At 55.5% G+C, this 13,970-nt stretch overlaps 1 protein-coding gene across 4 annotated transcripts in view; it reads left to right on the top strand.

Annotated features, from left to right (window-relative positions):
• The window catches only part of LOC124004040 (myoD family inhibitor-like), a 118,990-nt gene that overhangs the window by 89,957 nt on the left and 15,063 nt on the right, over window positions 1–13,970 (top strand). For all 4 annotated transcript variants that reach the window (XM_046312783.1, XM_046312781.1, XM_046312782.1 and 1 more), the window contains exon 4: window positions 13,605–13,931. In XM_046312783.1, coding sequence (XP_046168739.1) covers window positions 13,605–13,931 — 327 coding nt within the window. The remainder of the gene's footprint in view (window positions 1–13,604; window positions 13,932–13,970) is intronic.

The raw sequence follows: 13,970 nt of genomic DNA, 5'->3' as shown, positions 1-13,970 counted from the left end.
CTCCTTCCCTCTCTGCTCCTTCCCACTCTGCTCCTTCCCACTCTGCTCCTTCCCACTCTGCTCCTTCCCACTCTGCTCCTTCCCACTCTGCTCCTTCCCACTCTGCTCCTTCCCACCCTCCTCCTTCCCACTCTCCTCCTTCCCACTCTCCTCCTTCCCTCTCTCCTCTCTCCTCCTTTCCTCTCTCCTCCTCTCCTCTCTCCTCCTTCCCTCTCTCCTCTCTCCTCCTTCCCTCTCTCCTCCTCCTCCTTCCCTCCCTCTCTCCTCCTTCCCTCTCTCCTCCCTTCCCTCTCCTCTTTCCTCTCTCCTCCTTCCCCCTCTCCTCCTTCCCCCTCTCCTCCTTCCCCTCTCCTCTTTCCCTCTCTCCTCTTTCCCTCTCTCCTCTTTCCTCTCCTCTTTCCCTCTCTCCTCTTTCCCTCTCTCCTCTTTCTCCTCTTTCCCTCTCTCCCTTTCCCTCTCTCTCCTTCCCACTCTCCCTCCTTCTCTGCTCTCTCCTCCTTCCCACTCTCCTCCCCTTCCCACTCTCCTCCTTCCCCACTCTCCTCCTTCCCACTCTCCTCCTTCCCACTCTCCTCTTTCCCTCTCTCCTCTTTCCCTCTCTCCTCTTTCCCTCTCTTCCCTCTCTCCTCTCCTCCTTCCCACTCTCTCCTTCCCTCTCTGCTCTCTCCTCCTTCCCACTCTCCTCCTTCCCTCTCTGCTCTCTCCTCCTTCCCACTCTCCTCCTTCCCACTCTCCTCTTTCCCTCTCTCCTCTTTCCCTCTCTCCTCTTTCCCTCTCTCCTCTTTCCCTCTTTCCCTCTCTCCCTCTCCTCCTTCCCTCTCTGCTCTCCTCCTCCCACACTCTCCTCCTTCCCTCTCTGCTCTCTCTCCTCCTTCCCACTCTCCTCCTTCCCTCTCTCCTCTTTCCCTCTCTCCTCTTTCCCTCTCTCCTCTTTCCCACTCTCCTCTTTCCCACTCTCCTCTTTCCCACTCTCCTCTTTCCCACTCTCCTCTTTCCCCACTCTCCTCTTTCCCACTCTCCTCTTTCCCTCTCTCTTCCCTCTTTCCCTCTCTGCTCTCTCCTCCTTCCCTCTCTGCTCTCTCCTCCTTCCCACTCTCCTCCTTCCCACTCTCCTCCTTCCCACTCTCCTCCTTCCCACTCTCCTCTTTCCCACTCTCCTCTTTCCCACTCTCCTCTTTCCCACTCTCCTTTTCCCACTCTCCTCCTCTTCCCACTCTCCTCTTTCCCTCTCTCCTCTTTCCCTCTCTCCTCTTTCCTCCTCTTTTCCTCCTCTTTCCCTCTCTCCTCTTTCCCTCTCTCCTCTTTCCCTCTCTCCTCTTTCCCTCCTCTCTTTCCCTCTCTCCTCCTTCCCACTCTCCTCCTTCCCTCCTGCTCTCTCCTCCTTCCCACTCTCCTCCTTCCCACTCTCCTCCTTCCCACTTCCTCTCCTCCTTCCCACTCTCCTCCTTCCCACTCTCCTCCTTCCCACTCTCCTCTTTCCCACTCTCCTCTTTCCCACTCTCCTCTTTCCCACTCTCCTCCCACTTCCCACTTCCCACTCTCTACCTTTCACCTTTTCCACCTTTATTCTCTGATCCTTCCCTCTGTCCTCCTTCCCTCTGTCCTCCTTCCCACTCTCCTCCCTTCCCACTCTCATCCTTCCCACTCTCCTCTTTCCCACTCTCCTCTTTCCCACTCTCCTCTTTCTCCTCTTTCCCACTCTCCTCTTTCCCTCCTCTTTCTCCTCTTTCCCTCTCTCCTCCTTCCCACTCTCCTCCTTCCCTCTCTGCTCTCTCCTCCTTCCCACTCTCCTCTTTCCCTCTCTCCTCTTTCCCACTCTCCTCTTTCCCACTCTCCTCTTTCCCACTCTCCTCCTTCCCACTCTCTACCTTTCACCTTTTCCACCTTTCTTCTCTGATCCTTCTCTCTGTCCTCCTTCCCTCTCTCCTCCTTCCCTCTGTCCTCCTTCCCTCTCTGCTCCTTCCCTCTCTGCTCCTTCCCTCTCTGCTCCTTCCCTCTCTGCTCCTTCCCTCTCTGCTCCTTCCCTCTCTGCTCCTTCCCTCTCTGCTCCTTCCCTCTCTGCTCCTTCCCACTCTTCTCCTTCCCTCTCTGCTCCTTCCCACTCTGCTCCTTCCCACTCTGCTCCTTCCCACTCTGCTCCTTCCCACTCTGCTCCTTCCCACTCTGCTCCTTCCCACTCTGCTCCTTCCCACCCTCCTCCTTCCCACTCTCCTCCTTCCCACTCTCCTCCTTCCCACTCTCCTCCTTCCCACTCTCCTCCTTCCCACCCTCCTCCTTCCCACCCTCCTCCTTCCCACCCTCCTCCTTCCCACTCTCCTCTCTCCTCCTTCCCTCTCCCCTCTCTCCTCCTTCCCTCTCTCCTCTCTCCTCCTTCCCCCTCTGCTCCTTCCCCCTCTCCTCTTTCCTTCTCTCCTCTTTCCTTCTCTCCTCTTTCCTTCTCTCCTCTTTCCTTCTCTCCTCTTTCCCTCTCTCCTCTTTCCCTCTTTCCCTCTCTCCTCTTTCCCTCTCTCCTTTCCCTCTCTCCTCTTTCCCTTTCTCCTCCTTCCCTCTCTCCTCCTTCCCTCTCTCTCTTTCCCCCTCTCCTCTTTCCCCCTCTCCTCTTTCCCCCTCTCCTCTTTCCCCCTCTCCTCTTTCCCCCTCTCCTCTTTCCCCTCTCCTCTTTCCCTCTTTCCCCCCTCTCCTCTTTCCCTCTTTCCCTCTCTCCTCTCTCTTCCTTCCCTCTCTCCTCTTTCCCTCTGCTCTCTTCTCCTTCCCTCTGCTCTCTTCTCCTTCCCTCTGCTCTCTCCTCCTTCCCTCTCTCCTCTCTCCTCCTTCCCCCTCTCCTCTTTCCCTCTCTCCTCCTTCCCCCTCTCCTCTTTCCCTCTCTCCTCTTTCCCTCTCTCATCTTTCCCTCTCTCCTCTTTCCCTCTCTCCTCTTTCTCTCTCTCCTCTTTCCCTCTCTCCTCTTTCCCTCTCTCCTCTTTCCCTCTCTCCTCTTTCCCTCTCTCCTCCTTCCCACTCTCCTCCTTCCCTCCTTCCCACTCTCCTCCTTCCCTCCTTCCCACTCTCCTCCTTCCCACTCTCCTCCTTCCCACTCTCTACCTTTCACCTTTTCCACCTTTATTCTCTGATCCTTCCCTCTCTCCTCCTTCCCTCTCTCCTCCTTCCCTCTCTCCTCCTTCCCTCTCTCCTCCTTCCCTCTCTCCTCTTTCCCACTCTCCTCTTTCCCACTCTCCTCCTTCCCACTCTCTACCTTTCACCTTTTCCACCTTTATTCTCTGATCCTTCCCTCTGTCCTCCTTCCCTCTGTCCTCCTTCCCACTCTCCTCCTTCCCACTCTCATCCTTCCCACTCTCCTCTTTCCCACTCTCCTCTTTCCCACTCTCCTCTTTCTCCTCTTTCCCACTCTCCTCTTTCCCTCCTCTTTCTCCTCTTTCCCTCTCTCCTCCTTCCCACTCTCCTCCTTCCCTCTCTGCTCTCTCCTCCTTCCCACTCTCCTCTTTCCCTCTCTCCTCTTTCCCACTCTCCTCTTTCCCACTCTCCTCTTTCTCCTCTTTCCCACTCTCCTCTTTCCCTCCTCTTTCTCCTCTTTCCCTCTCTCCTCCTTCCCACTCTCCTCCTTCCCTCTCTGCTCTCTCCTCCTTCCCACTCTCCTCTTTCCCTCTCTCCTCTTTCCCACTCTCCTCTTTCCCACTCTCCTCTTTCCCACTCTCCTCTTTCCCACTCTCCTCCTTCCCACTCTCTACCTTTCACCTTTTCCACCTTTCTTCTCTGATCCTTCTCTCTGTCCTCCTTCCCTCTCTCCTCCTTCCCTCTGTCCTCCTTCCCTCTCTGCTCCTTCCCTCTCTGCTCCTTCCCTCTCTGCTCCTTCCCTCTCTGCTCCTTCCCTCTCTGCTCCTTCCCTCTCTGCTCCTTCCCTCTCTGCTCCTTCCCACTCTTCTCCTTCCCTCTCTGCTCCTTCCCACTCTGCTCCTTCCCACTCTGCTCCTTCCCACTCTGCTCCTTCCCACTCTGCTCCTTCCCACTCTGCTCCTTCCCACTCTGCTCCTTCCCACCCTCCTCCTTCCCACTCTCCTCCTTCCCACTCTCCTCCTTCCCACTCTCCTCCTTCCCACCCTCCTCCTTCCCACCCTCCTCCTTCCCACTCTCCTCTCTCCTCCTTCCCTCTCCCCTCTCTCCTCCTTCCCTCTCTCCTCTCTCCTCCTTCCCCCTCTGCTCCTTCCCCCTCTCCTCTTTCCTTCTCTCCTCTTTCCTTCTCTCCTCTTTCCTTCTCTCCTCTTTCCTTCTCTCCTCTTTCCCTCTCTCCTCTTTCCCTCTTTCCCTCTCTCCTCTTTCCCTCTCTCCTCTTTCCCTCTCTCCTCTTTCCCTTTCTCCTCCTTCCCTCTCTCCTCCTTCCCTCTCTCCTCTTTCCCCCTCTCCTCTTTCCCCCTCTCCTCTTTCCCCCTCTCCTCTTTCCCCCTCTCCTCTTTCCCTCTTTCCCCCTCTCCTCTTTCCCTCTTTCCCTCTCTCCTCTCTCTTCCTTCCCTCTCTCCTCTTTCCCTCTGCTCTCTTCTCCTTCCCTCTGCTCTCTTCTCCTTCCCTCTGCTCTCTCCTCCTTCCCTCTCTCCTCTCTCCTCCTTCCCCCTCTCCTCTTTCCCTCTCTCCTCCTTCCCCCTCTCCTCTTTCCCTCTCTCCTCTTTCCCTCTCTCCTCTTTCCCTCTCTCATCTTTCCCTCTCTCCTCTTTCCCTCTCTCCTCTTTCCCTCTCTCCTCTTTCTCTCTCTCCTCTTTCCCTCTCTCCTCTTTCCCTCTCTCCTCTTTCCCTCTCTCCTCTTTCCCTCTCTCCTCCTTCCCACTCTCCTCCTTCCCTCCTTCCCACTCTCCTCCTTCCCTCCTTCCCACTCTCCTCCTTCCCACTCTCCTCCTTCCCACTCTCTACCTTTCACCTTTTCCACCTTTATTCTCTGATCCTTCCCTCTCTCCTCCTTCCCTCTCTCCTCCTTCCCTCTCTCCTCCTTCCCTCTCTCCTCCTTCCCTCTCTCCTCCTTCCCTCTCTCCTCTTTCCCTCTCTCCTCTTTCCCTCTCTCCTCTTTCCCTCTCTCCTCTTTCCCTCTCTCCTCTTTCCCTCTCTCCTCTTTCCCTCTCTCCTCTCCCCTCCTTCCCTCTCTCCTCCTTCCCTCTCTCCTCTCTCCTCCTTCCCTCTCTCCTCTCTCCTCCTTTCCTCTCTCCTCCTTCCCCCTCTCCTCCTTCCCCCTCTCCTCCTTCCCCCTCTCCTCCTTCCCCCTCTCCTCCTTCCCCCTCTCCTCCTTCCCCCTCTCCTCCTTCCCTCTCTCCTCTCTCCTCCTCCCCTCTCTCCTCTCTCCTCCTCCCCTCTCTCCTCCTTACCTCTCTCCTCTCTCCTCCTTTCCTCTCCTCCTTCCCCCTCTCCTCTTTCCCCCTCTCCTCTTTCCCTCTCTCCTCTTTCCCTCTCTCCTCTTTCCCTCTCTCCTCTTTCCCTCTCTCCTCTTTCCCTCCTCTTTCCCTCCTCTTTCCCTCCTCTTTCCCTTTCTCCTCTTTCCCTCTCTCCTCTTTCCCTCTCTCCTCTTTCCCTCTCTCCTCTTTCCCTCTCTCCTCTTTCCCTCTCTCCTCTTTCCCACTCTCCTCTTTCCCACTCTCCTCCTTCCCTCTCTGCTCTCTCCTCCTTCCCACTCTCCTCCTTCCCACTCTCCTCCTTCCCTCTCTGCTCCTTCCCTCTCTGCTCCTTCCCTCTCTGCTCCTTCCCTCTCTGCTCCTTCCCTCTCTGCTCCTTCCCTCTCTGCTCCTTCCCTCTCTGCTCCTTCCCACTCTGCTCCTTCCCACTCTGCTCCTTCCCACTCTGCTCCTTCCCACTCTGCTCCTTCCCACTCTGCTCCTTCCCACTCTGCTCCTTCCCACTCTGCTCCTTCCCACTCTGCTCCTTCCCACTCTGCTCCTTCCCACTCTGCTCCTTCCCACTCTGCTCCTTCCCACTCTGCTCCTTCCCACTCTCCTCCTTCCCACTCTCCTCCTTCCCACCCTCCTCCTTCCCACCCTCCTCCTTCCCACCCTCCTCCTTCCCACTCTCCTCTCTCCTCCTTCCCTCTCCCCTCTCTCCTCTTTCCCTCTCTCCTCTTTCCCTCTGCTCTCTTCTCCTTCCCTCTCTCCTCCTTCCCTCTCTCCTCTCTCCTCCTTCCCCCTCTCCTCTCTCCTCCTTCCCCCTCTCCTCTTTCCCCCTCTCCTCTTTCCCTCTCTCCTCTTTCCCTCTCTCCTCTTTCCCTCTCTCCTCTTTCCCTCTCTCCTCTTTCCCTCTCTCCTCTTTCCCTCTCTCCTCTTTCCCTCTCTCCTCTTTCCCCCTCTCCTCTTTCCCCCTCTCCTCTTTCCCCCTCTCCTCTTTCCCCCTCTCCTCTTTCCCCCTCTCCTCTTTCCCCCTCTCCTCTTTCCCCCTCTCCTCTTTCCCCCTCTCCTCTTTCCCCCTCTCCTCTTTCCCCCTCTCCTCCTTCCCCCTCTCCTCTTTCCCCCTCTCCTCTTTCCCTCTCTCCTTCCCTCTCTCCTCCTTCCCTCTCTCCTCCTTCCCTCTCTCCTCCTTCCCTCTCTCCTCCTTCCCTCTCTCCTCCTTCCCTCTCTCCTTCCCTCTCTCCTCCCCTCTCTCCTCCCTCTCTCCTCCCCTCTCTCCTCCTTCCCTCGCTCCTCCTTCCCTCTCTGCTCCTTCCCTCGCTCCTCCTTCCCACTCTCCTCCTTCCCTCTCTCCTCCTTCCCTCTCTCCTCCTTCCCTCTCTCCTCCTTCCCTCTCTCCTCTCTCCTCCTTCCCTCTCTCCTCTCTCCTCCTTCCCTCTCTCCTCTCTCCTCCTTCCCTCTCTCCTCTCTCCTCCTTCCCTCTCTCCTCCTTCCCACTCTCCACTCTCCTCCTTCCCACTCTCCTCTCTTCTCCTTCCCTCGCTCCTCCTTCCCACTCTCCTCCTTCCCTCTCTCCTCCTTCCCTCTCTCCTCTCTCCTCCTTCCCTCTCTCCTCTCTCCTCCTTCCCTCTCTCCTCTCCTCCTTCCCTTTCTGCTCCTTCCCTCTCTCCTCTCTCCTCCTTCCCTCTCCCCTCTCTCCTCCTTCCCACCCTCCTCCTTCCCGCCCTCCTCCTTCCCACTCTCCACTCTCCTCCTTCCCACTCTCCACTCTCCTCCTTCCCTCTCTCCTCTCTCCTCCTTCCCTCTCTCCTCCTTCCCTCTCTCCTCCTCCTCCTTCCCTCTCTCCTCCTTCCCACCCTCCTCCTTCCCACCCTCCTCCTTCCCCCTCTCCTCCTTCCCACCCTCCTCCTTCCCACTCTCCACTCTCCTCCTTCCCACTCTCCTCTCTTCTCCTTCCCTCGCTCCTCCTTCCCACTCTCCTCTCTCCTCCTTCCCTCTCTCCTCTCTCCTCCTTCCCTCTCTCCTCTCTCCTCCTTCCCTCTCTCCTCTCTCCTCCTTCCCTCTCTCCTCTCTCCTCCTTCCCTCTCTCCTCTCCTCCTTCCCTTTCTGCTCCTTCCCTCTCTCCTCCTTCCCTCTCTCCTCCTTCCCACCCTCCTCCTTCCCTCTCTCCTCCTTCCCTCTCTCCTCCTTCCCTCTCTCCTCCTTCCCACCCTCCTCCTTCCCCCTCTCCTCCTTCCCACCCTCCTCCTTCCCACTCTCCTCCTTCCCACTCTCCACTCTCCTCCTTCCCACTCTCCTCTCTTCTCCTTCCCTCGCTCCTCCTTCCCACTCTCCTCTCTCCTCCTTCCCACTCTCCTCTCTCCTCCTTCCCTCTCTCCTCTCTCCTCCTTCCCTCTCTCCTCTCTCCTCCTTCCCTCTCTCCTCTCCTCCTTCCCTTTCTGCTCCTTCCCTCTCTGCTCCTTCCCTCTCTGCTCCTTCCCTCTCTCCTCCTTCCCACCCTCCTCCTTCCCACCCTCCTCCTTCCCACTCTCCACTCTCCTCCTTCCCACTCTCCACTCTCCTCCTTCCCACTCTTCTCTCTTCTCCTTCCCTCTCTCCTCCTTCCCACTCTCCTCCTTCCCTCTCTGCTCCTTCCCTCTCTGCTCCTTCCCTCTCTGCTCCTTCCCTCTCTGCTCCTTCCCACTCTCCACTCTCCTCTCTTCTACTTCCCTCTCTCCTCCTTCCCTCTCTGCTCCTTCCCTCTCTGCTCCTTCCCTCTCTGCTCCTTCCCTCTCTGCTCCTTCCCTCTCTGCTCCTTCCCTCTCTGCTCCTTCCCTCTCTGCTCCTTCCCACCCTGCTCCTTCCCACCCTGCTCCTTCCCACCCTCCTCCTTTCCTCTCTGCTCCTTTCCTCTCTGCTCCTTTCCTCTCTGCTCCTTTCCTCTCTGCTCCTTTCCTCTCTGCTCCTTTCCTCTCTGCTCCTTTCCTCTCTGCTCCTTTCCTCTCTGCTCCTTTCCTCTCTGCTCCTTCCCTCTCTGCTCCTTCCCACTCTCCTCCTTCCCACTCTCCTCCTTCCCACTCTCCTCCTTCCCACTCTCCTCCTTCCCACTCTCCTCCTTCCCCACTCTCCTCCTTCCCTCTCTCCTCCTTCCCACTCTCTGCTCCTTCCCTCTCTGCTCCTTCCCTCTCTGCTCCTTCCCTCTCTCCTCCTTCCCTGTCTCCTCTCTCCTCCTTCCCTCTCTCCTCACTCCCTCTCTCCATATTTTTCACCCCATTCTCCCAGTAAAGTAGGGCGTTTATCCTCTCTCAGCCCCCATTGCCCACTCTGTATAGGGAAATAAGCCACACTTCCATTGGAATACCACTCTTTAGAAATACCACACTCTGCTCTTCTGAGATTAGAGTCCCCATCCCTGTAGAGATTGTTATTGAAATGAGCTGAAGCAGCCCAGGGGCTTATGAGGTCAGTGTTTTTGAGGGGTCACACATTTGAACACCCCCCACCTCCCAGTCCTCATCAAGTTCCATTGGTGGTGAATGAGTTAAATGAGGTGACAGTGGAAGGACAAGGTGACAGTACTTACCATGTAAAGTACTTAGTTGTGATTAGCTGTGATCTGTAGTAACAGTTCTGGGCGTCACTCAGGTGTTTCTGTTCTATATGTGGGGAGGGAAAACAGGTTCCCAACATGTCCCTCACAGCTCTGACCGAGTTCAGCTGGCCTGGCATCAACAGCACTCTGTTTACTGTCTACTGGTCAGACTGCTGAGTCACTGGAGGAGAGAGGGAGGTAGGAGGAGGGAGGTTGGAAAGGTAGAGACGTGCAGTGATCAGTAGTAATCATAGCCTCAAGTCTAGAATGGTGGGAGGGATGTGACTGAAGGGGGGGTGGTGGGAGGGATGTGACTGAAGGGGAGGTGGTGGGAGGGAGGTGACTGAAGGGGAGGTGGTGGGAGGGAGGTGGTGGGAGGGAGGTGACTGAAGGGGAGGTGGTGGGAGGGAGGTGACTGAAGGGGAGGTGGTGGGAGGGATGTGACTGAAGGGGAGGTGGTGGGAGGGATGTGACTGAAGGGGAGGTGGTGGGAGGGATGTGACTGAAGGGGGTGGTGGGATTTGGAGGGGGGGGTTGGCAGTTTGGAGGGTAATGGGAGTTGAGTGAATGGAGGGATTTGGGGAGAGAGGGAGGGGGGAGGGGAGGGGGGTAGAGGTGAGCATTCAGCCGACTGTGATTCACCCTCTCTCAAGCCAGACATGCCACACCCCCATTGCTGCAGGCAACAGGCTGGGCCTACACTGGGCCTCTCTTCCTCTCCCAGACTCACCCTGTCTCTCTCTCTCTCAAATCAATTCAAAGGGCTTTATTGGCATGGGAAACATGTTAACATTGCCAAAGCAAGTGAAATAGATAATAAACAAAAGTGAAATAAACAAAAGTGAAATAAACAATCAAAATGAACACTCTCTCTGTCTCTCGCTCTGTTTCTCTCACACACTGTTTTGTACATATTCTTCCATCCTCCGGCCCAGGCTACACTCACCCTCGTTCCTGCTCTGTGTTTCTCCCCTCTTCTCCTTCAATTTGTGGTGTGGCAGTTTCATCATGCTGAGCCCACAGTCATTTGGCTTTTAATTTGTTCTTATTCTGAACTATGTGCTGCTGAGTCATTGTGTTTGTGTGGCCCTTACATCACTCCTGACCCAAAATAGACAAGACAGCCAAAGCTTAGGGGTGTATATCCGCAGAACGGATCTTTCTCTCACACACTGTCGTCTGTTTCTCTATCTCACAAACACATACACACACACTCTCTATCGCAGGGTGTGTTGCACAAAGAGATGTCTCTCTCTCTCTGTGTGTGTCAGCCTTGTTGTTTGTCCTTAGGCTTTATATGGAGACAGTCATGACTCCTCTGAAACCTAGTCTGTCTGTCTGGCTGCTAGATGCCCAAGAGATCCGCCTGTTTACTGCCCACACACACACCCCCACCGACACCCACACATAGGGGAGAGGGGTGAATGAACTCTCATACCACTCTAAATCATATCCAGACACCATTTGAACTCTCTCTCTGTCCAGTTAGAAGGAAGTTCCATTTCCAGCAATCCTTTTTTAAAGACTCCAATGGCATTCAGTAAACAAACAATATTCCTGCTGATGTTGTCTTTACCAACCAGAGGAATGTACTGGTAACCAGACATGGATGGCATTTCACTGTGCTACTTAGAGAATGACTAGCAGAGAGATGTGGGGTAAAGGCATCGCTCTGTGTGGTTTCACTAAAACTGACTATGATTAGGGTTGGTGGCTGCAATTATGTCTCTCTGTGTGTGTGTGCGTGTGTGTGCGTGTGCGTGTCTGTGTGCGTGTACATGTCTTCTAGTGAAGTGAAAAGCTGAGACATGGTTTTTAGGGAAGATTCTCTCTCTCTGGGGTCCAGGGTTTGGATGGGTCTGACTGTTCCTCCTTACCGATCATTTGGAGAACAATGGTGGCCACACATCCTGTCTCCTCCTCTACTCACCATCCCTCGCTCTCCCTTCTCCTCCACTAGACAGAACCAAACCGTTATGCTGTAATGTACTACACAGCATTGTACTGTATCTTTAAAATGTGTGAATGGTTAAAGTGAAAGACCGGGGGAGAGACCAAGAGCGAGGGGGAGAGACCAAGAGCGAGGGGGAGAGACCAAGAGCGAGGGGGAGAGACCAAGAGCGAGGGGGAGAGACCAAGAGCGAGGGGGAGAGACCAAGAGCGAGGGGGAGAGACCAAGAGCGAGGAGGAGAGAGACCAAGAGCGGGGAGGGGGAGAGACCAAGAGCGAGGGGGAGAGACCAAGAGCGAGGGGGAGACCAAGAGCCAAGAGCGAGGGGGAGGGACCAAGAGCGAGGGGGAGGGGGGACCAAGAGCGAGGGGAGGGACCAAGAGCGAGGGGGAGGGACCAAGAGCGAGGGGAGGGACCAAGAGCGAGGGGGAGAGACCAAGAGGGGGGGAGGGACCAAGAGCGAGGGGGAGGGACCAAGAGCGAGGGGGAGAGACCAAGAGCGAGGGAGGAGAGACCAAGAGCGAGGGGGAGAGACCAAGAGCGAGGGGGAGAGACCAAGAGCGAGGGGGAGAGACCAAGAGCGAGGGGGAGAGAGAGCGAGGGGGAGAGACCAAGAGCGAGGGGGAGAGACCAAGAGCGAGGGGGAGAGACCAAGAGCGAGGGGAGAGCGGGGGGAGAGAAGGGGAGCGAGAGTGGAGGGGAGCGAGAGTGGGGGAGAGTGGAGGGGAGCGAGAGTGGAGGAGGGGGAGCGAGAGTGGAGGGGAGCGAGAGTGGGGGGAGAGAGAAGGGGAGCGAGAGTGGGGGAGAGAGAAGGAGAGCGAGAGAGAAGGAGAGAGTGGGGGAGAGAGAAGGAGAGCGAGAGTGGGGGAGAGAGAAGGAGAGCGAGAGTGGGGGAGAGAGAGAGGAGAGCGAGAGTGGGGGGAGAGAGAGAGGAAGGGGAGCGAGAGTGGGGGAGAGAGAAGGAGAGCGAGAGTGGGGGAGAGAGAAGGAGAGCGAGAGTGGGGGAGAGAGAAGGAGAGCGAGAGTGGGGGAGAGAGAAGGAGAGCGAGAGTGGGGAGAGAAGAGAGCGAGGAGAGAGAAGGAGAGCGAGAGTGGGGGAGAGAGAAGGAGAGCGAGAGTGGGGGAGAGAGAAGGAGAGCGAGAGTGGGGGAGAGAGAAGGAGAGCGAGAGTGGGGGAGAGAGAAGGAGAGCGAGAGTGGGGGAGAGAAGGAGGAAAAGGAGTAAGGAGACATAACAGCAGCGCAGCAGTTATTGACTTATGACATACTTCAGAAGACGCAATATTTTTCCACACACACACACTACCCCGTGGGTTGCCAGACATCTGGAATGGGGTTAGAAAACGCTGAATGAAAGAATCTTTAAATCACACTCGATTGGTTGTGTGACCCCGGCCATGGGCCAATCAAAACAGCCGTAGCAGGGTTATCTGTCTCTGAATGATTGTCTAATGGACGGTTTTACTGCCCGCTAGGCCTCACTGCATCTCAGCCCCCGGTGTGTGTGTCTGTGTGTGTGTCTGTGTGTGTGTCTGTGTGTGTGTCTGTGTGTCTGTGTGTGTGTCTGTGTGTGTGTCTGTGTGTGTGTCTGTGTGTGTGTCTGTGTGTGTGTCTGTGTGTGTGTGTCTGTGTGTGTGTGTCTGTGTGTGTCTGTCTGTCTGTGTGTCTGTGTGTGTGTGTGTCTGTGTGTCTGTGTGTGTGTGTCTGTGTGTGTGTCTGTGTGTGTGTTTCTCTCTGGACGTCCTGCAGTGGTTTTCTACCCTGTGAAGTCACACCTCTCTCCATCTGTGTGTTCAGGTCAAGAAAATATTTAGGGCCTCGAAAGGATGGTATTAAATATTATCATAATATATCATATATTTTTCAAGGTGTTTGTTTTGACAGAGGTGGTGTGCTTTCACACCTCAGGAAATGAGTATTGGTGGCACTGCTCAGAGTAAAATATACGAAGAGGTGCACGTTGGACAGCCAAGATCAACCCTGGTCTGAGTTAAAGGAGGAACAGTAGAGGGTTTGTAGGCTGTAAACACACCAGGGTTGTGTGTGTGTGTGTGTGTGTGTGTGTGTGTGTGTGTGTGTGTGTGTGTGTGTGTGTGTGTGTGTGTGTGTGTGTGTGTGTGTGTGTGTGTGTGTGTGTGTGTGTGTGTGTGTGTGTGTGTGTGTGTGTGTGTGTGTGTGTGTGTGTGTGTGTGTGTGGCCTACATTTGAGACTGTGAGGAGAGAGAACCAGGCCATTTCAGCCCCTCTGTCCACATAAATCAAAACCCTAAAACTAGCAACCATATATGCATCACAGTCATGAGTGACATATGAATGCAGGGTGCACCTAGCAATGTGCAGCTGCCAGTGGGAGACCATGAACTACCAATTGTCCTTGGCGAATGATTTGAATAGATTCTCAATGTTCTTTGAATTTGACCTGGCCAAACTGAAGGCCTATTTCCTATGGGGATTCTCTGTAATGATGTTGTGTCCAAGACACGTTTCTCACACCAACTTGTTCTTGTTTATTCATGTCGAGGAGAGGAGAGGAGAGGAGAGGAGAGTGTCTGTCTGTGGGTTGTCGTGTAAGCATCTAGACGAGCCGGGTCAGAAGTCATCATAATACACATGGCCCTTCCCAGGAGCCATTGGGGTCTGCTGTATCAATGACTACGTTTTCCCATGTGTCCCGCTATTACAACGAAAGCAACTATTGTAAATGTTTTTATTTTCTTTCTTTGTTCCTGTCCTCAGGTCAGCCCCAGGCTCGATCCACCCACATCCACCCTGCCCAACCCTGCCTAACACAGCCAACCAGCCAGCCACGAGCCGGAGCCAAGCTTCACACACACGGCCTCAACTGCACGCACACCCCTCACACCAACGGAGTGAGGAACGGAGGCCCCTGTGATCGTCCTGCCCCTGGCTCCCTCCCTAAAGCAGCCTCTTCCTCCTCCTCGTCGGGGATGAAGAACTCCAAGAAGCTCCAGTCCAACCCCTCCATCACCTCTCAGAGCAGCAAGAGGAGCAAGAGTTCCTCCAAGAGCAACAGCTCCCAGATACCTACAGAGGTACAGGAAGGTGAGTTGCTACCTGATCTAGTCTATCTCACTGTATCCT

Source organism: Oncorhynchus gorbuscha, linkage group LG18 (genome assembly GCF_021184085.1).
Source record: "Oncorhynchus gorbuscha isolate QuinsamMale2020 ecotype Even-year linkage group LG18, OgorEven_v1.0, whole genome shotgun sequence".
Taxonomy (NCBI): Eukaryota; Metazoa; Chordata; class Actinopteri; order Salmoniformes; family Salmonidae; genus Oncorhynchus; species Oncorhynchus gorbuscha.
This window is presented reverse-complemented; position numbering and strand designations above follow the sequence as displayed.